Source organism: Terrapene carolina, unplaced genomic scaffold, assembly GCF_002925995.2.
Source record: "Terrapene carolina triunguis isolate 2854851 unplaced genomic scaffold, T_m_triunguis-2.0 Scaffold111, whole genome shotgun sequence".
Taxonomy (NCBI): domain Eukaryota; kingdom Metazoa; phylum Chordata; order Testudines; family Emydidae; genus Terrapene; species Terrapene triunguis.
Window position 1 is genome coordinate 13,219,863 of NW_020664462.1, and position 21,804 is coordinate 13,241,666.

Here is a 21,804-nt window from a genome sequence, read left to right on the forward strand (position 1 = left end):
ACCTTACAAATAAAATGATTATTCTGGTTGCATTCCCAACATCATTGAAAAGATGGCTAACAAGCAACTCTGGGGTCACCTGGAGCACTCAAGATTTCCCAGACCCATGTATAGTTTGGAGACTACATTGGTTGTGATCTCCTACTAATGGACAATGAGCAGGTGAGTACAATGGATCTTTTACATTGTCAAGCAGTTGACTGGTGACAGCAAGGTTTTGACAACCTGATCGTGCATTATGGCTGGGCTGGGTGGTATCACAGAGCAGTGATTCCTTTCTTTCCAAAGAATTCCCAGAGAACTGCACTGGGCAATCATTCATTGTCCCCGAGGGCTCCCACATGTGGGATTTCAGAGGGCTCTCTCCTGTCAGCCTTATTGTACAATGTGTATGTGAGGCTATTGTGAGAGAAAGTGAGGCTCTAATACAGAGAACATGCTACTCTAGGTCTCTTGTAAAACTCAGATGGAGCAGTTAGACCATTTTTCAAGATAGGAACATGAATAAAAGTGAATTGGCAGAAACTCAATCTGGAAGTGATGTTACTGGGTTGAGGGAAACATCTATCTACCAAGTATGGCAGAGATAGTGTCCGCTCTTGTGACTGATTTAGAGTGTCAGCAACTCAGACCAAGGATTGTAAAGCACCATGCACACCTATGGTGTTGTATAAACAACAAACAAGGAGGTCCACAGTTATGGGATACTATTTTGGGACTTGGAAGTACTTTTCCCCCATATTATTTTAATATAACAATTATGACCACTCCTTTCCTGTTATCTAGGTTTCTGTGACCTCCAGACTGAAATGTTACATGGGGCAACCCTAGAAGGCCATGCAGAAAGAATAGCTGGAGGAGAATGTAGTTGCCTCTATTTGATTTGGGACCTAGCTACACAAGAAACCACCTATCTCTGCATACGCACAATTATGGAACTTGAAGTCAGCTTACGTGTTTATATATAAGTTGCTGAAATAGCAGGTTTTTGTTTTTATTTTCATAAATTAAATTAAATTAAATTAATGGAGATATCCTATCTCCTAGAACTGGAAAGGACCTTGAAGGTCATCGAGTCCAGCCCCCTGCCTTCACTAGCAGGACCAAGTACTGATTTTGCCCCAAATCCCTAACTAAGTGGCCCCCTCAAGGATTGAACTCGCAACCCTGGGTATTTCTTATCAAAATAGAGAATAGATTGAAAAAAGGAAAATATTTAGAATCTAGAGAATAATCCTCATAGAAAATATTCAAAAAATTAAGACCAGTGAAAGTTTGGCCTGAACAAATTAACAGGACTCCCTTAAAAATATCGCAGAATAATACACTTATGCAACACAACTTTATTTTATGTCAGTGTCATTTACACAAGCTGTAATTATATTATGCCAGAATTACATACCATCCGAGAATGCTATATGGTACAAATCACAAAATAATTAGCTAAGCACTTTGATTAATAACTTAAAGTGATCCATCAACAAGCCCACAACAGTGGGAGGAAGAAATTAAGTGACATACACAAGAGTCAGAAATGAACAGGAAAAAGTAAGGAAGAAAAGATACATTTGAAGATGAAATTTGGAAATAGGTTTTGAAATGATGAGATAGAGGGAAAACAGGAAAACTGCAGGAGGAAAGGTACTAGTAGCTCCAGTGAGATTACAGGAAAGGACAGAAGCAGGCAGATACTAATGAGTGGAGTGGGAAGGTCAGTAGAGTCAGACTTCACATATGAGCTCAATTGATCTAGTCCACAGAGTGTTTTAAAACAAAAAGGGCAATTTTGAACTGGAACTGAAGTAAACAGGAAACCAATAGAGGTGATTTAGGATGGGGTGATTTGATACGTTTCACTGATAAGCAAGACAGTGGTATTCATGTACATGCTGCAGTGTGGAGACTTGGGGCTTGTGGAAGTCAATTAGGAAAGAGGTGCAATAGTCAAACAGTTAATGATGGCAAAGGTGAAGTCTCTAGAGACGAAGTCAAGGAAGTTGCACAAACAAATTATGTTTTGACAGTGGCAATAGACAGCTTTACAGATACCCGAGATAAGAAGATTAATACAGACAACAGAGAGAAATGGCAGATCTGAATTGAGGATGGAGACAGAAATGGAATTGTGTTCAAGGATATTCTTCTCGCCAAAGGGGAGAACTGCAGCAAGCTCAGCTCAAAATCACAAATTTATTTGGATAAAACAGACAAAGACAGTGTTTAGGGAGGAGTCTTTAAAGGTGGTGAAAGATATGCAGAGTTGAGTAACAGTGGGAAAAAAGGTAATTGAGGTCAGAGTACAGATGGATGACAGAGAGAGCAGTTAGGCTATGTCTACACTGCAGAGTTTTGTCGCCAAAAGCAATGCCGCTTTAATTAAACTGCTATTGCATGTACACGTTATGCTCCTTGTGTCAGCAGAGCGCATCCACACTAGCACCTCTTGCATCCACACAGAGAACAGTGCACTGTGGGTAGCTATCCCACTGTGCAAGTGGCCGCAAGATGATTTGGGAAGGGTTTGCAATGCCTCATAGGGCAGGTACAGCAACACATGATGCAGGCTTCTCAGTCCCATCATTCCACGGGCACCTTACTAGATTGCCAGCCGCTTTTCAACTCAAGAGTGTGTGTGTGTGTGTGTGTGTGTGTGTGTGTGTGTGTGTGTGTGTGTGTGTGTGTGTGTGTGTGTGTGTGTGGAGGGGAGACAGGGAGCGTGTGCATGTATGGGAGAAACAGAAACAGAGTGTGTGATGGGGAAGAGTGAGCATGTTGGCATGCTGTCTCTAAGTTCAGACAGCTGCCGGAAGCAAGGCCTGAGACGGGGGAGGAGGAGGACACCTCTGACATCAGCCCTGGCCCTGCCAGTACAGCAGCCTCTCACATACACACACATCCGCCCCTGCCTGCCTCTTTGTTTGTAGTACGGGAGAGAGCAGGAGCATTCCATGTTAATGATTTGCTTTGTTGCTGGAGCTGAGCGGCATACTCAGCAGTCAGAACTTCCGGGAGCTTTGAAAGGAGAGGGGGGCATGCTGGCAGGGCAGATGAGTTCAAAACAGTAAGCAGAGCGGTCACGGCAAGCATTGTGGGATACTGGGGAAGGCTAGTTATGGTGATATAACGAATGGCAGCATCTACACTGACACTATGCCTCTTGTCACTTGCCAGCCTCCTGGGGCAGAATAACCAATCAGTGCTGCTGCAGGGAGAGCTCTCCCCTCCATCCCCACAGCAGCCCAAAGCCATTCTCACAGGAGGGCAGGGGGAAGGAAGGATGTAAAGAGCCCAGGACAGCTCCAATCTTTCCTTCCCCTCTTACCTGTGAGCAACAGGAGGGCACCTCTGCTCCTCCCCCCTACTTGCAATATCCAGCCTAGCAAGGAGTTGCTTCTTCCCTGCCTAGAAGGGGAAGTAGGGGACCCGCTGCAGCCCCCCGAGGCCTGGGGAAAGAGGCTGAAGAACCCCAGTAAAAGCACAGAAGCTGGGGGGTAGAACTAAGTGTCGGGAGGTGAGCTGATGGGAGGCAGAACTGAAGGACAGGGGACTAGGGAAATGAACTGAGGGGGAGCTGAACTGATGGGGTGCAGTCTGGACTGAGGGGGGGCAGAATGAATTGCTGGGCTGGGGATGGGCAGATGTGGAGGTGAGAGCTCCTTCAGCAGAGACCAAAATCACTTTCCCAATAAACGTGAGAGATTAAATTTTGACAGTATTGTCTCACTTGCTCACGCACACAGGGGATGGGCAGGGGGAGGGGTTCAAAAATCAAATGACAGACAACCACCCCGTCCCAATTCATTTTTTTTTTTAAATCATTATTTTTGGAACAGTCTCATGATTTTTGGGGATTGGACTCAAGACTTTTGATCTCTTAAGGGAGTGCGACTCAGGATTTTTCATCTCTTCAGTTTGGCAATACTGTAACAGGGAGAGAGCATGGCTGCAGCTGTTAAGTGATTTGGATGCTACTCCTGTAGAGAGTTCTTTCACTGACAGGAGTCAAGAAGGAACTGGCTACAAAGTTCTAGGGGCGGAAGTAGTGGCATTAGCAGTGTGTGATTGTGTAAGATAGACGAAAGGTCATGTACACTCTGGATACCACTACTGCTACCTCAGAAGGCCTGAAAGTGTTAAGTTCAGAGAGGTTTACCCTGTCTGGAACTTGAAGCTGAGATTCTTGTGCAAATATCTTTAAGGAATCGGAATTCTTTTTTCCCACTTGATAGCTGGGAAGTTGAGCTGTGTTTCATCTTTCCAACACCACGATTTGAAACAGATCTCCAGCTCACATAGGGTTTATGGGTACTTACCCAACCCATCTTCAATAAATTGTTCATATTCCCCCCTCTATATCACATAACTCAACCGCTGACAATCTGCTAAATCTTTCCTGATGCTGCAATGGTGCTCCTGCAGTCAGTCACTATGGGGTGCTAAAGAACTAGCCTCTAAAAACTGGAAAGCCTCCGTTCTGCAATGATCCAGGACTTTACCAACCATAGCACAGAACCATAAAAACATTCCCAAACCTACTCTATTGCATTGTGCACTGCTGCAAAGTCATTAGTTTCAAAAGTCCTCTTACCGTTTGTTGGTGGTATGTATGGCCTACACATGGTACAGTCAAAACCAATATCAGCTATGCTTTCCACTTCCTCTTCTGTGTTTAAATTCTGACAGATTGCATGCATCCATCTAGAAATTAAATGGGGGGTGGGGAAGAAATACAATTTAAAGGAAATGACTAACATCTTAAGAGACCCAAATATCAGTATATGGTTTTTGAGGTAATAATAAATAAAGGGAAATATTTATATAATTTGATTATTTTAGGAAGAAACAATTATGATCTATGTTCTCGATGTATGCTTTTTCCTGTACATGTGTTTAAACACTGTATACACTCCCTCACATTGTCACCCTTAATAAGAAGGAAAACTATATTTGTGTTGCAGACTCTTTTTAGCATTGCTTTGCCTGTATATGTGATGATCTATTTTGTTCTTATCTATTTATATGATACTCTGCTGTAAGTATAAAACTTACAGATTTATACTCAGAACAACCCTGTGAGGTAAGCAAATATCACTTTTAAAGATAGAGAACCAAGACACAGAGAAATTTAGTAATTTGCCCAGACTCGCACAGGAAATCTGTGGCAATACTGGGAAATGAATTAATCTATTCTGAGTCCCACTTCAGCTGGTTTCACCACAAGACAAACCTTCCTACCATCCTTACCATGTTACATCATTAGGGTAAAATGTAACTCATGGGAAATAATTTCACAAAATGTTAGAAACTCTTACCTATCACATTGCCTACACTGAAGAACGAGCTCTTCTTCCCTATAATTGCGAAAGCAGACTGGGCAGTTAGATAAACTTGCACAAGGAGCACACTGCGTGTAATTGTTTTGCCATTCACATCTTAGACCAGGAGAAGTTGCTCCGCAGTGCCTGCACCAAACACACCTGCAAAACACAAACAAGAATGTCTTTATTGTCTTGGGTTCAAAGTAAGATTGTCTGCACTCGCAGCATCCTTGGCACAATACACAGTATTAATGGAAGATAATGATTTCCACATTAAATTGTGTCTGATCAAAGAAAAAATCTGGTAGGTGTTTTTGTTCAATATATGCCTGCCCTCAAACATTATTTGAATTAAATGAGAAATTATGGTTAAACTGACATTGGAAATACTTAGCTGAAATATATCAATAATAGTTTTAAATACAATAAAATGAAAAAGGGATAACAGTAAACATTTCTGACTCCAGAACCAAACACACCATTTGCACTTCCATCCTCCTTTGGGAACTGTCTGCAGTGGGGGATCTAGGCAGTAAGTGTGGTAGCTGATGTCACAGTCATCACAGAGAAGCAGTCTTCCTGGATCTGTAGCTTTCCCGCAGGCTTCACACACTGTGCACTCCAGGCACCTCCAGCCTTTACTGAGCACCACCTTAGTAATCTGCAGATAGGAAGGCAGTGTGCAACTTATTCCCAAACAACTGTACAGGCTTTAAATGTTGTATACATTTATTTCAATATAGTAAACATTGGGCCCAATGCTGATCTGGCTAGGTAGAGGTGTAAAGAGATGCTGCACCTGTGCTGATTATCTGCATCACTGGTAGCAACGCAGGAAGAGAAGCAAGCTTTGCAAAGCTGCTATATATCCCCTACTTGAGCAGGTGGGTGGGGAAAGTAGCAGAATGGGGAAGGACTGGGTAGAGCGCAGGTTCTGGGTGGAGCTCAGCAGCATGTCAAGGAACATAGGCTGTACTGGGGTCTATACCCAGTGCAGTTTACTCCCTCCTTGGAGCAAGGGGAGTCACAAGCTTTTTCCCCGGCTGCTCATGGGGAAGTGCAACAATACGTTGCCTGTAGTAAAGCCAAGATGGAACTCATTAAAAAATCCTGGTTCATTCCAAATTCTTTGTGAGGCCTAACTCTGGGGTTTTAGTGAGTAGAACCAAATCATCTATTTAAAGTTATTTAAAATATCATTGAAGAGTATCATCTGAATGCAAAACCAAATTATATTCTCATGAAAAATGCACACAGCATTTCATAAAGCACATGTAAAAGCAAAGTAAAACCCAGTGGGATCTTTAAAAACACCCACATTTTACATAACTGCACTTATATAATGAGCAACAGACAGTTTATAGTTTATATGCTGCAGTAAATAGCTTATTATGTGCTTGCTAAGTCATCTCATACCATTCAAATTTAATTTTCTCACATTCTCTCCTAGACTAATGAATCTGAAATGTATTAACTACTCCAGTTGCTGTCAATTCTGACAGCCAACAGACAAATTGAATCAACTAAACCTGACACCCTAGCAAATGAAGTTGCACTATAATTTCTTTCTTTAAAAAATTCTGCTTGTGTTAAGATTTTAAGCTTACATTTCAACGTGTTATTTTAACCAACTGCTAGATTAATAAGTGCTATTTATGGCTGTGAAATTAGAAAAAAGGTTAATTTCTCTTGAGGCAGTGTATACTATAAAATGACATTTAATTAAAGTCTTTCACAAGTTGCATACAAATAATGGTCACATTAGCTGAAGAATATTTAACAAGTTAATGACTCTCCTAATTATGACAAAACTGGAAGAAATGAGGTGCTATTCAAGTACAATATGCAAACAACGTTGTCAAATAATTTTAATGTAACAAAGCACTTACCTTAATACTGACACAGTAGGGATGGTAACACTGACCACACTGAGAGCATGCAAGCAACCTGCCCTCTGCACCCTGGCCAAAACTCCCACAAACTACACACATATCCTAGAACGACAGAAAGAACAGTTTTCAAAGATGGGCCAATACACTAACATCCAAAACTATGCAGCTTCTCTAAAGTAAAACCCCACCCATATATTGGATAATTCAACTCATAACAAAGACATTAATTCCTTTTTCATTACAACAATCAGAGTAACTGGTATCCCAACCTGATGTAAAGTGAACTTGTCACTGCTAGAAAATAGTACAACTGTATTATGCATCGAGTTGTCTTCCTCGTCTTTGTTAGATGAAACATCCATGGTTGTGACCTACAAAAAACAACATCATGTGAATATATTTTCACAGCCGAAGATACAAACTTTTCACTCGGTTTACTACTGTCCTTCTGGAACTGAACAAGGAGTACAGTATTTCAGAATATAAATACATACAAACCATTGTAAACTGTAAAAAACATTTGCTGGTTTCAAGAGCTGTATTTCTGGGTATTCATCAGGAAACCAGGCAAATGTTTATTAATACAAAGTAATCACCAGTAAAATCCACATTTGCCAGAAGTTACACACTAGTGGCCACATTGTACCATTTTTTCCATCATGTGGAGGGTCCCTTCTGCTTAACTTTCGCTCACCACAAAGAAAGAGATGTCAAATGTTTCTGCAGCAGTCTCTCTTCCCCCTTCCTCCAGATAGTACCTCTTATGCATCTTGGGATCCACATGGGGGAAATGGGAAGGCAGTAAACAGGTTGAGAGAAATGCACTTTTTGCTAAACAGAGGTTTATCTGAATATGCTAAATTTGCAGTTTTTCTTGCTCATTAATAAACAAAGTCAATTTAATAGCACATTTTAATATTAAAGGTATGGTATATACCCATAATTGAAGAACAATGAAGCTGAAGCAAATTATATATTACCTATTTTTTTTATATACTTGATTTAGATAAGTGCTCCAGTTGTGTTAAAGAAAGGATGGATAGCAGTTAAGGCTGTGCAGCTGTTCCCCATTCATGGGTTTCTATAGGGTTTTATAATGTGACTGTGAAAATTAATTCTGGGTTGAAAATTTTGCACAGACATTTAGACCACAGCCGATAAGCAAATTTTTCTCCCCAAAACAGAGGACCCCCCCCAAAATCAATTTAAGCATCTAGATTATATGAAGGCAATACACATAAAGCCCCAGACAGATATTAGGATTTTTAAAATGTGTTTTTATGCTTCCGTAACTCAATGTTTTCACTTTATTTTAAACAATTTTTCCATATTTTTAGACCTTAAGATATTAGTTATTTCATTAAAATATTTTCAAATAACTGAGCCAGACTTTAGAAAGCTATGTGTTATGCATAAAATGGTTCTTCACAAAATGCAGCAAGAATTTTAAAAATGTAATATTACATTGTAATTGCACATAATTACATCATTACATATATTTATACTGCTTCAATCATTAGATACAATTAGTTACATAAACAATCATAAACTAGGCTTCCAAATATCAGGGGGTAGCCGTGTTAGTCTGTATCTACAAAAACAACAAGGAGAGCTGAGGAAGTGTTGTTCTAAGTCAGCCATAAAAATGTTGGCATACTGTGGGGGCATGCGGGTACCCATAGCAGTGCCACTGACTTGAAGGTATAAGTTGTCCCCAAATCTGAAGTGGTTGTGGGTGAGGACAAAGTCACAAAGCTCAGCCACCAGGCGTGCTGTGGCCTCATCAGGGATACTGTTCCTGACAGCTTGTAGTCCATCCTCATGTGGAATATTGGTGTAAAGTGCTTCTACATCCATGGTGGCCAGGATGGTGTTTTCAGGTGTTACCCGCATGGCCCCACAGTATGCCAACATTTTTATGGCTGACTTAGAACAACGCTTCCTCAGCTCTCATCCCCTAGTGCCCCTCCTCTACTTGCGCTACATTGATGACATCTTCATCATATGGACCCACGGAAAGGAGGCCCTTGAAGAATTCCACCTGGACTTCAACAATTTCCACCCTCCATCAACCTCAGCCTGGACCAGTCCACACAAGAGATCCACTTCCTGGACACTACAGTGCAAATAAGTGATGGTCACATAAACACCACCCTATACCGGAAACCTACTGACTGCTATACGTACCTACATGCCTCCAGCTTCCATCCAAGACACATCACACGATCCATTGTCTACAGCCAAGCCCTAAGATACAACCGAATTTGCTCCAACCCCTCAGACAGAGACAAACACCTACAAGATCTTTATCAAGCATTCTTAAAACTACAATACCCACCTGGGGAAGTGAGGAAACAGATTGACAGAGCAAGACGGGTACCCAGAAATCACCTACTACAGGACAGGCCCAACAAGGACAATAACAGAACACCACTGGCCATCACATACAGCCCCCAGCTAAAACCTCTCCAGCGCATTATCCACGATCTACAACCTATCCTGGAAAACGATCCCTCACTCTCACAGACTTTGGGAGGCAGGCCAGTCCTCGCTTACAGACAACCCCCCAACCTGAAGCAAATACTCACCAGCAACTACACACCACACCACAGAAACACCAACCCAGGAACCAATCCCTGTAGCAAACCTCGTTGCCTACTCTGTCCCCATATCTACTCTGGCGACACCATCAGAGGACCCAACCACATCAGCCACACCATCAAGGGCTCATTCACCTGCACATCTACTAATGTTATATATGCCATCATGTGCCAGCAATGCCCCTCTGCCATGTACATTGGCTAACCTGGACAGTCCCTCCGCAAAAGAATAAATGGACACAAATCGGACATCAGGAATGGTAGCATACAAAAGCCAGTAAGTGAACACTTCAATCTCCCTGGTCATTCTGTTACAGATTTAAAAGTCACTATCATTGAACAAAAAAACTTCAGAAACAGACTTCAAAGAGAAACAGCAGAACTAAAATTCATTTGCAAATTTAACACCATTAATCTGGGCTTGGCTGGCTCATTACAGAAGCAGCTTTTCCTCTCCTGGAATTGACACCTCCTCATCTATTATTGGGAGTGGACTACATCCACCCTGATTGAATTGGCCCTGTCAACACTGGTTCTCCACTTGCGAAGTAACTCCCTTCTCTCCATGTGTCAGTATATAATGCTTGCATCTGTAACTTTCATTCTATGCATCTGAAGAAGTGAGGTTTTTACCCACGAAAGCTTATGCCCAAATAAATCTGTTAGTCTTTAAGGTACCACCAGACTCCTTGTTGTTTTTGTAGGCTTCCAAAATAAGCCAAGGATATTAACAAACCTTCATTAGAAGATTATGTCTGGGAAATAAACCCAGAAAAGCAAGACAATTCACTGTTTTCTGATTTAAAATCCAACACATAAACTTGTTACCCTCCTGCGCCATATGAGAGTGACACATAGGAGACCAAGGATCTATGAAAAACAACTAACATCTGACAAATACATAATACTATGACTGGATTTCTCAAATGCATAAGCTTGAATAATCATTTCTAACTACATTTTTTCCATGTTCAATCATATCTGATACAGCACTAAATAGAATGCTTGAATTACCAACTTCTGATATTAGAGCTTTTTAAAAAAAATATAGAGAAGGAGAGGGCAAAAAATGGTGATATTCCAGTACTTTGTTTTTTATTTGAATGAAGGGGATCTACTACAGTAGGTTCCTTTGATTAAGAGTAGCACTATTTCGCCTGGTATTCAGGAATTAGGTGTGTATTTCCCCTGCCTCTTGGTTGAACAAAATAACTATCATAATTTTTCAAGACTGAGGTGGAAACATTAATGATCAGCTACACTATTTTGACTGTAGGCAAATCTCTCTACGTATGTTGTTCTGCTAGTTTAGATGATTCAACCAGGACCCTTACGCTATGAGCCAATAGGAATTGAGAGAGTTTAGAAGATGGAGTACATAGTCCTAGGGACGAAAACGTTTTGCGTGGCTCAGTGACATCTCCTTCAGGAATAGTACTTATGGGGTCTTCTCCAAAAGGATTCTGTAAAACCCTTTGAGAAAAAGAATACTTTTCTTTTCCTGCCAAGCTTCCCCACTGCCATTTGATTTGACAAATATGGATTTTTTAAAAGTGCATTCTTCATAAAGCTCAAGTTGACATCGCTGTTTCTGCTTAAACAATATTTTTAACCCATGTAACATCTCACCAGTCCAAACATTGTTCTGAGGCAACGCTGACTGACGTCAGCACAGCTACAAGAATAATTCTTTTTCATTAACTGTTGCTGGCAAGCCAGCAGGGGAGCAGAGATCAGTGTTTATTGAGAACTGTTTAAAAAAAGAGGACATATTGTTCTGTCTTTTAAAATGTGTTTGGTTGGTAGCATAGCAGATATAACAAAAGAAAAACACTCCATAGGTTTAGTGTCAAATTCTGTCCTTCAGATATTTGCACAAATCCTACTAACTTAATGGAAGATACTTCTGTGCACCAGAGGGCAGAATTTGAGCTTCAGAATTTGGAGGATCAAATTATCACAATTTTGAGGCGAGCCAAAATTTTAGGACCTTTGCTGTAGAAAAAGTAGCCAAAGTAGTACAGTGGGAACCAAGAAACTCTGCAAGTTTGACTATATGGAGTTGCCAACTACTCATCCCTACACATTGGCAGGGGAATCAGTTGGTTGAAGGGGTTCGATCTCCTAATGCCAAAAATTCCCATCCATGGAGAAAAGAGCCCAGGTGCAGGAGATGGCTGGTGCCTTTCCACTGCTACCTTCCCCCTTGCTACCACTGTATAGCCATCACATCTCAATGCAAAATCTATCTTCTCTAAGAGCATGATCTGGTGCTCACTGAAGTAAACTGAAAAGCTGTCATTAACTTCAATGGGCATAGTATCAAGCTTTAGGCCTTCATGGAAAAATTCTATACAATTTAGTAGCAAATGTTCACCTTTCTATGTTTAGACCAACTTACAGAATTACACAAAAAGGATACCATATTTTCTACTACATTTTATAAGTTTTTAGTAATTATTTCTATAAAATCTATTGGTTGCACGCCTATTAAAATATTAGGCTTTTCCGTAAGTGTAAATTAGTGCTTTGTAGCATTAAAATAGTTGTGGATATTCAAGTTGATATCAACAGCTACGCCCCTATTCAGCAAGGTACTTAAGCACATGCCTAACTTTAAGCACGTGAGTAGTTCCAGGAAGCCAATGGGACAACGCACACAACTGAAGTGGGAGGTGCTTATGTTCTTTGCTGAATTGGGGCCCTAAGAAGAAGAGCTTTCCATGGGCAGCTCCCTATCATAGACCCCCCAATACCCTTGGAGTACCCTCAGGGGAATTATTATGGGGTTAAGAGAAGGTGATACAGTCCAGTATAGGCCTTGTTTTTTCCCATGTCTACTGTGCCCAGTGAAAGCTCCCTTAATTAGTGTCACCTCCACTTGTGGAAGTGGAAAGAATGATCTGGGTCCTCAACAGTGTCGTTTTAAAAGGGAATGTAGATGATGTAAAATTGTTCTGGATCCATTAGCTACAGGTTATTCCCTATTTTTAACTAAAATATATAATTACATTTAATGAAAACTAAATTGTTATCAAAACTATTTCTCATTACTTACTTTGTTTAGATACAAAATTTCTTTAAAAAAAATGAGAGCTGGAATAATGAAGTTACACACCAAACTACATACATGATTTAAAAGATATGTTCTTACCCCTGGAGTGACAACAGCCCCAATCCCATTCTTCAGTTTTGATCTACCTCTGCCACCTCTTCCTGAAAGACCCGCACCACGTGGTCTCCGCTTCCCTGGGAATCCTGATCCACGGCCCTATTTAATATAAAAGAGCAATTTAAATGCAATCCAGATCTCTTTTAGTGTAGGGACACTTCCTTGCAACTATAAATAAGAAGAACTGTGGTTTCCAGTGGATATAGGTAAGCCAGATCATCATCATTAAATCACTGCATAAATTGTAGTAGAATACCTTTAACTTCAGACTAAAACCTTTTCTTCTGTCTGTGGTCTTCAACCATTATTAAAAGGATCACCTTCAATAAAAGTACTTAAAACCTGTAACACCTTAATTTTTACTACAGGCACAGCTGGAAATATTGAAATACATTTTCTCCCTCTTGCCTAGTACTCCAGCTAAACACAACCTCTTGTTTGATTCTTTAAGAACATGCAGCTAAGACACAGCCAGGTGTGTTTTGACTGTTGCTTTGGCACTGTATTGCCATGAGTCTTATGACTGTTGCATGGGCACTTTACTGGTTATACAGTAGCTACACTTCTTAGCTGTAAATAGTCACACACACATTAAAAGTTGTTAGGGCTTAACCCTGCTCCCACAGAGGTCAGTGACTAAACTCCCACTGATTCAATGGGAACAAGATCAAGATTTTAGTATTTAATTTGTTTAATACCCTAAAGAAAGTATTATTTATAATACTAAAATTATATTTTTATTTGTAATATTTATACTTATTGCTAGTGATTTCTTCTTTTTCCCACCCTTGTTTAATCTGTAGATGCTTGGTGTGAGTGCTGAGTTGGGATCCCTTAACTGATGAGGTATCCCTTAACTGATGAGGTGAATTCAAATACAGTGAATTTGGGGGAGGTGAGGGCGGGAAGTAAAATTCATACTTTTTCAGTGTTAATTACCTGACATTATTATTGTTAATTAATTGGGCTTTCACACTGAACTGGAAAAACGAAATAAAACAAAGCAAAAGAAAACACAAAAAACTCACTGATCACTTCCAAAAGAGGAAAACATTATTATTGGCTACGTCTCTATAGAATTGTGGCCGATATTTTTCTGTTCAGATTTGAACAGATTACATATACCTTAGACCTTTTGTTCTGTTCCTATACAATGAGTGTCAAGGTATATATTCAACACAGCAGATTTCATACTATGCTTTTCTACTACTCAATACATAGCGTTTGTCCTTGTTTTAAATGCATTTTAACAAATCTATGTTAACAGCTACTCTACTCTAACTTAGTTTTGCTGTCCACAAAATATCTACAAGTCTACAATCACTATCTGAATGCTTGCTTCAAACTACTTTAAGATGCCAAAAATACCAAGAGAAAACAATTCACTAAATAAAAGGCATATACTGCCTTTGAACGATGTTACTCTCATTAATGTCAATGGAAGATGCTCTAGACCAGGAGTTCTCAAGCTTCATTGCACCGCACCCCCCTTCCGACAACAAAATTACTACATAACCGGGAGGGGGGAGGGGGGGCAGAGCCTGAGCCCAACCACCCTGGGTGGGGGTGGAACTCGGGCTTCAGCCCCGGATCCCAGCAAGTCTAATGCTGGCCCTGGCAACCCCATAAAAATGGGGTTGCAACCCACTTTGGGGTCCTGAGCCACAGTTTGAGAACCGCTGCTCTAGACTAGTGATCTCCAACCTTTTTACGCCCAAGATCACTTTTTGAACTTAAGGGCAACCCAGGATCTACCCTGCCCCTTCCCCGAGGTCCTGCCCCTTGCCCAAGTTCTGCCCCACTCATCCCCCCCCCCCCCCCCCCCCCCCTCCCCCCCCCCCCCTCTCTTTCACTGGGCTGGGGTAGGGGTTTGGGAGGGGGTACGGGCTCTGGGCTGGGGCTGAGGGGTTCGCAGTGTGGGAGGAGGCTCTGGGCTGAGCCTGGGGCAGGGGGTTGGGTTGCAGGAGGGGGTGAGGGTGCAAGCTCTGGGAGGGAGTTTGGATGCAGGAGGCGGCTCTGGGCTGTGGCACAGTGTTGGGGTACAGGATGGGGTACAGGGTGCTGGCTCTGGGAGAGGGGTCAGGGCTGGGACTTGGGAGTGCAGGAGTGGGTTCGGGGTGTAGGAGGGGGTATGGGGTGCTGGCTCTGGGAGGGGGCTCAGGGTTGGGGTGTGGCATCCTGCCAGGCAGCACTTACCTCTGGCAGCTCCCGGTCTGTGGTGCAGCGTGGCTGCCGCCAGGGCCAGCTCCAGGCACCAGCAAAGGAAGCAGGTGCTTGGGCGGCCAATGGAAAGGGGCGGCACGTCCGGGTCTTCGGCAGCAATTCAGCGGCGAGTCCCTCTTGGAGGGAAGGACCCGCTGCCGAATTGCTGCCGAAGAATGAAGTGGAGCAGTAGAGCTGCTGCTGAAGTACCGCCGCTGCTGAAGTACCGCCGATCGCGGCTTTATCTTTTTTTTTTTTTTTTTGGCTTTGGCGCTTGGGACGGCAAAAAAGCTGGAGCTGGCCCTGGCTGCTGCTAAGGCAGGCTCCCTGCCTATCCCAGCCTCATGCCGCTCCTGGAAGGGGCGAACTCACCCCTGCGAGGTGGGGGGAATGGACCTGGCTCCACGCGCTGCCCTTCTCTGCAAGCACTGCCCCCACAGCTCCCATTGGCCACAGCTCCCTGGTCCCGGTCAATGGGAGCTGCAGGGGAGGTGCTTGCGCAGGCAGGAGCAGCACGCAGAGGGAACCCCTGCTCCCGGCCTGGGGCCATGCTGCCCACTTCCTGGAGTGACGAGGGGCCGGGGCAGGCCTAGCGGCAGCCCCACTACACCACCAGAGATCGCGATTGACTGGGAGATCCTCTAGGATCGACCAGTCGATCGTGATCAACCGGTTGGTGACCACTGCTCTAGACCCATGTGTACAGCTTCTGTTGATATTAATAAGAGTTCCATGGATTGAAGGTAACATTATGGCCTCAATAGGGCCAATAGTATTTTCAGATATACCATCCCCTATTTTTATAGAAGGTATAGAACAGTGGTTCTCAATCAGGTGTCCGGGGCCCCCTGGGGAGCCGCGAGCAGGTTTCAGGGGGTCTGCCAAGCAGAGCCGGCATTAGACTTGCTGGGGTCCAGGGCAGAAAGTCAAAGCCCCAATGCATAGGGCTGAAGCCCAGTGCTCTGAGCCCCACCACCCAGGGTTGAAGCTGAAGCCTGAGCAACTTAGCTTCATGGGGTCCCCTGTGGTGTGGGGCCCAAGGCAGTTGCCCTGCTTGCTACCTCCTAACGCTGATCCTGGCTTTTATATGCAGGAAAACAGTTGTTGAGGCACAAGTGGGCCGTGGAGTTTTTATAGCATGTTGGGAGAGCCTCAGAAAGAAAAAGGTTGAGAACCCCTGGTATAGAAGTTTGTGGTGATAGTTATTGCCAGGTAGAATCCAAATATTCCACTAGTAACAATATTATTGGAACTATAAATTAAAGTAACTGTGCACTATCAGGCAATGCAATCATACAGTATTTTAGAAATAAGAATAAGGAAGGAAGTGTTGATGGTCAAAGCTTTTTGAGTAGCCAAGTGAAAAGTTTAATTTCTCCCCCTCTCTGTATACAGTGCAATATATACACACTGCATATAAGATTGACTTTCTTTAGAAGTAAAATGCTCTGAAAATTCCTAACATTTTGTGTTTTAGATTGCACATCAGTATTTTTATTTTCACAAGACTAACACTGTGACAGAAATAGCACAAAACTGTACCAATGTTAATGCTGGACATTATGCTGAAAATTAATATTTCAAGCAGCAATAGCTTAGCTAATATCAAATTAAAATAAAGCAAATTAGCATGATAATTAAAGTGAGATGAAAATAAATCAATTGAAATCAACAGCAACCTACTTATGGTTTTATATTTTTTCATTTTCTCTCTCTCTTTTTAGTGTTGTAATAATCCCAGTAAGGGCATATCTACACAGAGCAGCAACATAAATAAAAATGTATTTATTTTTGGGGTGGGGGTGTTGTGATCTCCAAAGCACACCAACCTGTTGTGTGTTAACTGGTCCATGTAGACTCTGCTGGTGTGCACTAAAAGTTCTCTAGTGTGCTTTAATGTGGTGCTGATTGAAACAGCATTATGCTAAAAAGCACACCAGGGAACTTTTAGTGCACATCACCGGGGTCTACACTGACCAATTATTAGGGCTGCCAACTTTCTAATCGCACAAAACTGAACACCCTTGCCCCACTTCCTGCCCTGCCCCCTGCTCACTCCATGCCCCCTCCCTCTGTTGCTTGCTCTCCCCACCCTCACTCACTTGCTCATTTTCACCATGCTGGGGCAGGGGGTTGAGATGTGGGAGGGGGTGAGAGCTCTGGCTGGGGGTGCGGGCTTTGGGGTGAGGTCATGGATGAAGGGTTTGGGGATCAGGAGGGGGCTCCAAGCTGGGGCTGAGGGGTTTGGAGTGTGGGAGGGGGCTCAGGGCTGGGGTGCGGCCTCCAGGAGTGAGTTTGGATGCTGGGGGCTTAGGGCTTGGGCAGGGGGTTCTGGTGTGGGAGGGGGTACAGGCTCTGGGGTGGGGATGGGGATGAGGAGTTTGGGGTGTAGGAGGGGGCTCCAGGCTGGGGCAGGGGGTTAGGGTACAGGAGAGGGTTCGGGGTGCGGACTCTGGGCAGCGCTGACCTCAGACGGCTCCTGGAAGTGGTGACACGTCCCTCGGCTCCTAGGTGGAGGGGCCAGTTGGCTCTGCACGCTGCCTCCATCTGCAGGTGCCACCCCCGCAGCTCCCATTGGCTGCAGTTCCTGGCCAATGGCGCTGTGGAGCCGGCGCTCGAGGTGGGGACAGTGCGCAGAGCCCCCGAGACCGCCCCTGCGCCTAGGAGCTGAGGGACATATCTCCTGTTTCAGGAGTCATGCGGAGCCAGGTAGGGAGCCTGACAGCCCCATGCCAACCGGAGTTTTAATGGCCTGGTCAGCAGTAATGACCAGAGCCGCCAGGGTCCCTTTTCGAACCAGTGTTCTGGTCAAAAACTGGACACCTAGCAACTTTGCAATTAACACACATTAGTGTGCTTTAGAAATCACCCCCCTAAAGTGTGCATTGCTGCTCTGTATAGACAAGCCCTCAGTTTCTTTATGTTTCTTTTGATGGTAGCTATCAATGGGACAGTAGCCTGTCTCCTTCTAAGACAGTCCAATAGTTGCTTTTTTCTCAGTTTAAACATATGTCACTGTGAATGCCTTTTGCAAGATGTCTCCACAGCAACACACTTTGCAACAGCCCAGAGCTCAGTCCTTTTCAATCTGGCTCCCCTTACTGCCAGCAGTCTTCAGGACACACAGACGAACACTCTCTCTCTCTCTCTCTCTCTCAAGTAACTCCTTTGACAGCTATTTAACAGCAATAGCCAAAAAATCGTGTAGTACTAAAACATAGTTCATTAAAAATTGGTAATGCAAATTATCTTGCCATATAAAATTCAAAATTTATGCAATGCCATCACATTCCGTATATGCTGCAATAAATTTATATTTTTGTAATTTAAAAGCTCCAGACTTCAACAGTTTTCTTAAAAAAACAAAGTTAACAGTGATAAAATGGAAGATTAATTCAGTTGAGCTATACATATTTTTCATTAGTAGCCTCTATAGCAGAAAGATAGCAATGGATACATGAATATAAATACAAATTATTTACCACTTTGATGCTCCAAATGGCACTGCCAGGAAGCTGTCTGGATTTAAAAATGTCCCGACCTTCTGAAATGTCTGGGGACCAGGAAGGTGGGCTCACTGTATTATTGGTACTCCAAGCCCCCTAGGATACGGCAGGTGAGAAAATAGATGTATAAAACTCAGCAACATAAAAATAAAGAAATTAAAAAAAATAAAGCAAGCAACTAAAAGTTTCTGAAAAGCAAAGCACATGCAGGCATAAGTAAATTTAGGAGAAATTGCCTAACTGCTAAACTAGTTCATATGGGGAAAATTTCAACCCGCCACTGAAATTTATGCAGAGAAAATTTCAACCCTCAGTGAGGTTAAAAGGTCTGCAAAGTGACTTTAAAAAAAACCTACAAAGTGAAAATGTGAGAAAAGAGGGTTGACTGACATAATCATCATGTCATAGACAGCAATCATAGCAACACAGTAAGTCTCTAAATTTTGGATCATCATGCTAAGAAGATACTATTTTGAGATCATAGATGAGTTTTGAGAGTACATTCCGTTCTATATCTCAATCCACATCTTTGAAGGAAGAGACGGCCTTGCATCACTTTTTAAATATAAAATTATTGATAACCAAAACAACATGTAGGCTGAGAAGCATGTAAGACAAAGAGATAAAAATAAAACTAAAACATGAAAAAAATGAAAAATAAATGTGAGCAGTTAACAAAATACCTCTGACCTGCAAGTACACCACAAACGTACAATTATAAAAGCTCACACCTATAAATCTTAACTCCAATTTTTTTACATTATAACAAACTATAATATCAAACAATTTCTAACATCATACAGAATATATAAAGCTGAATTTAAAAAAAAAATCAGTTTTATTTTAATTTGTATTTACACAATGTCCAGCACAATGGGGTTCCAATGTGATTTGGGGTATTTGCTTGAACTCTGTGTAAGGATTTCAGGATTAAGCCACAAATGTTTACTAAGGTAATTTCATCCTAAATTTACAATTTAGCATGCCTAAAGAGTAATAAATGATACTAATTTTACCACTTCTTTGGAATTAAGCAAAAACATAGCTAGGATTAAGATTAAAACGGTATAAGGAAAAATTAGTTAATTAAAAAAAAAACTACATTCAGCAATAATTTAGGCCCCTAATCCAGCATGTGAACAGTCCCAACTATTCACATATGTAGAATATCTACATGCAAAAGTGTTTGCAGGATTGAGGCCTTAGAATATTGGCCTTTGTGACAATAAGCATAAAGAAACATACACTGGCTTCACACATCACAAGTTTTTAAAATGAAATCTAAAACAATGTCAAGCAAAATAAAGTGAGTTGGGAAACAGTTTCTTTTGAATCCAATAGTTCATTAAAACTTTTACTTGTGTCAGCATTAGTCTACATAAAGAAATTGTAGCACTTTAACTTTACCAGTAAAGTTAAAAGCAGTACAAGTCCCCTAGTGTGGACGAAGCCACATAGAATCATAGAACTGGAAGGGACCTCGAGAGGTCATCTAGTCCAGTCCCCTGAACTCAAGGTAGGACTAAGTATAAAAGTGCTTTATATGAGTACTGTATAGCTATTTCTGCATAGGACAGGGAATAACTTATACTGGTATAACTGCTTCCACCGTAGGTGTTATACTGGTATAATGATATTGGTTTTAAAAGGAAAAAAGCACACGCTACCTGAAATAATTATACTAGTACAAAAACTGTGTGTGGACCAGGCCTCAGTAAAAATAAATCCCTGTCACCTTATGTGTGTAACAACTCCCACTGAACTCAATGGAAATGGAAAGACTACCAATGAAGTCAAATCTCTCCGTGTTGAAAATATTGTAGTTTTACTAATCAATATTTTTGTTGAATGATAATTATTATTTTTATCAATAACATTAATTGTCAGAATCACATTGTCAGAGATTACGTTAGCAGATCAGGAGCTACAGGAAATTTAAGATGTCAAGTCTTGGCAACTATGCAGCCTTCTCTAACATCAAGGTAGATAGAACACTAGCTTCCAGTTTGGGCAAGAACAAGATAATTTTCCAGAAAATTAAATTAAAAATCTTTCTGGCGTTTCAGATTTGTTTTTCCCCTAAATAAATAAAGTTCATTATTTGTCAGATATTTGTTCTTTACCCATAACAAAATAATGGATATATTCTGCATATCAAAGTCCTTCCCTCACCCTGTGTTTATAAGGGAGAGAACATACCACTTGAGGGCCACAATCCAAAGATCTCAAAACACATTACTCAAACTACTGTTTAAGACCTAAAACCATTTAGAGTCCTATTTGGAATATATTAAATAATTTTGCTGTAGAGAGAACACACTTCTCCAGAAATTAAATATTTCAAATCGATTTAAAATGTAATAGAAATTTAAATTTGAATATGAAATATCCATCTTTCAAAACAAAATGCACTATATACGATTATGAAACATTGTTATAGTTTAAATTTCCAATTGAATCCAAGTTTTATTGTAGCTCAGAAACACATCTGAATTCTGTGTCAGATAAATTTAATTAAAAACACACCACTTCCACAATAGTATGAACAAATTAATTACATCAAAGAGATGCATTAATTATATTTTGGCTTTTAATTAATGCTCATTACAGCACAACACTGGAGAAAAAGTTCTATTCAGTTCACTTATATCAAAACCATGGTAATAATTATGTACTTTGACATAAACAGGAAGTTCTCATTCTCCATCATATTCTTGAGTCCTCAGAACTGAACAGCACAGCTGCAACTAAATTACAACAAAAGGAAACAGAACATCAACAAAGGTCAGAAGAGCTTACTAAATCACCAGTGGCTGTGTTTAGCAACTGAATGCCTCCTTTATGAAATATACTTTAATCAGAAATAAAGATGAACAAAACATAAGCTTTCATCTCATTTAAATATTTAATAAAATACCACATATGATCTTCTCAGATTGCAATTGTGTCATTTCTAGTGAGAAAAAAAATATACCAGGACTCTGAAATAACTTGATAGTTATAAATCTAACTCTTCTTGTATTAAAAACAAGTCCCCTAATAACAATAAATACATCATAACAGCCTCTTCCCAGCTCCACATACCAACAAAAGTCCCCTCTCTCTAGGTTCTCA

At 41.5% G+C, this 21,804-nt stretch overlaps 1 protein-coding gene across 1 annotated transcript in view; it reads right to left on the minus strand.

Annotated features, from left to right (window-relative positions):
• KMT2C (lysine methyltransferase 2C) overlaps window positions 1–21,804 on the minus strand; it is a 311,979-nt gene that overhangs the window by 90,937 nt on the left and 199,238 nt on the right. Inside the window, exons 14-20 of the mRNA XM_026652136.1 lie at window positions 18,667–18,786; window positions 12,965–13,081; window positions 7,480–7,581; window positions 7,208–7,312; window positions 5,798–5,979; window positions 5,313–5,477; window positions 4,589–4,698 (exon numbers count right to left, since the gene is read on the minus strand). Coding sequence (XP_026507921.1) covers window positions 4,589–4,698; window positions 5,313–5,477; window positions 5,798–5,979; window positions 7,208–7,312; window positions 7,480–7,581; window positions 12,965–13,081; window positions 18,667–18,786 — 901 coding nt within the window. The remainder of the gene's footprint in view (window positions 1–4,588; window positions 4,699–5,312; window positions 5,478–5,797; window positions 5,980–7,207; window positions 7,313–7,479; window positions 7,582–12,964; window positions 13,082–18,666; window positions 18,787–21,804) is intronic.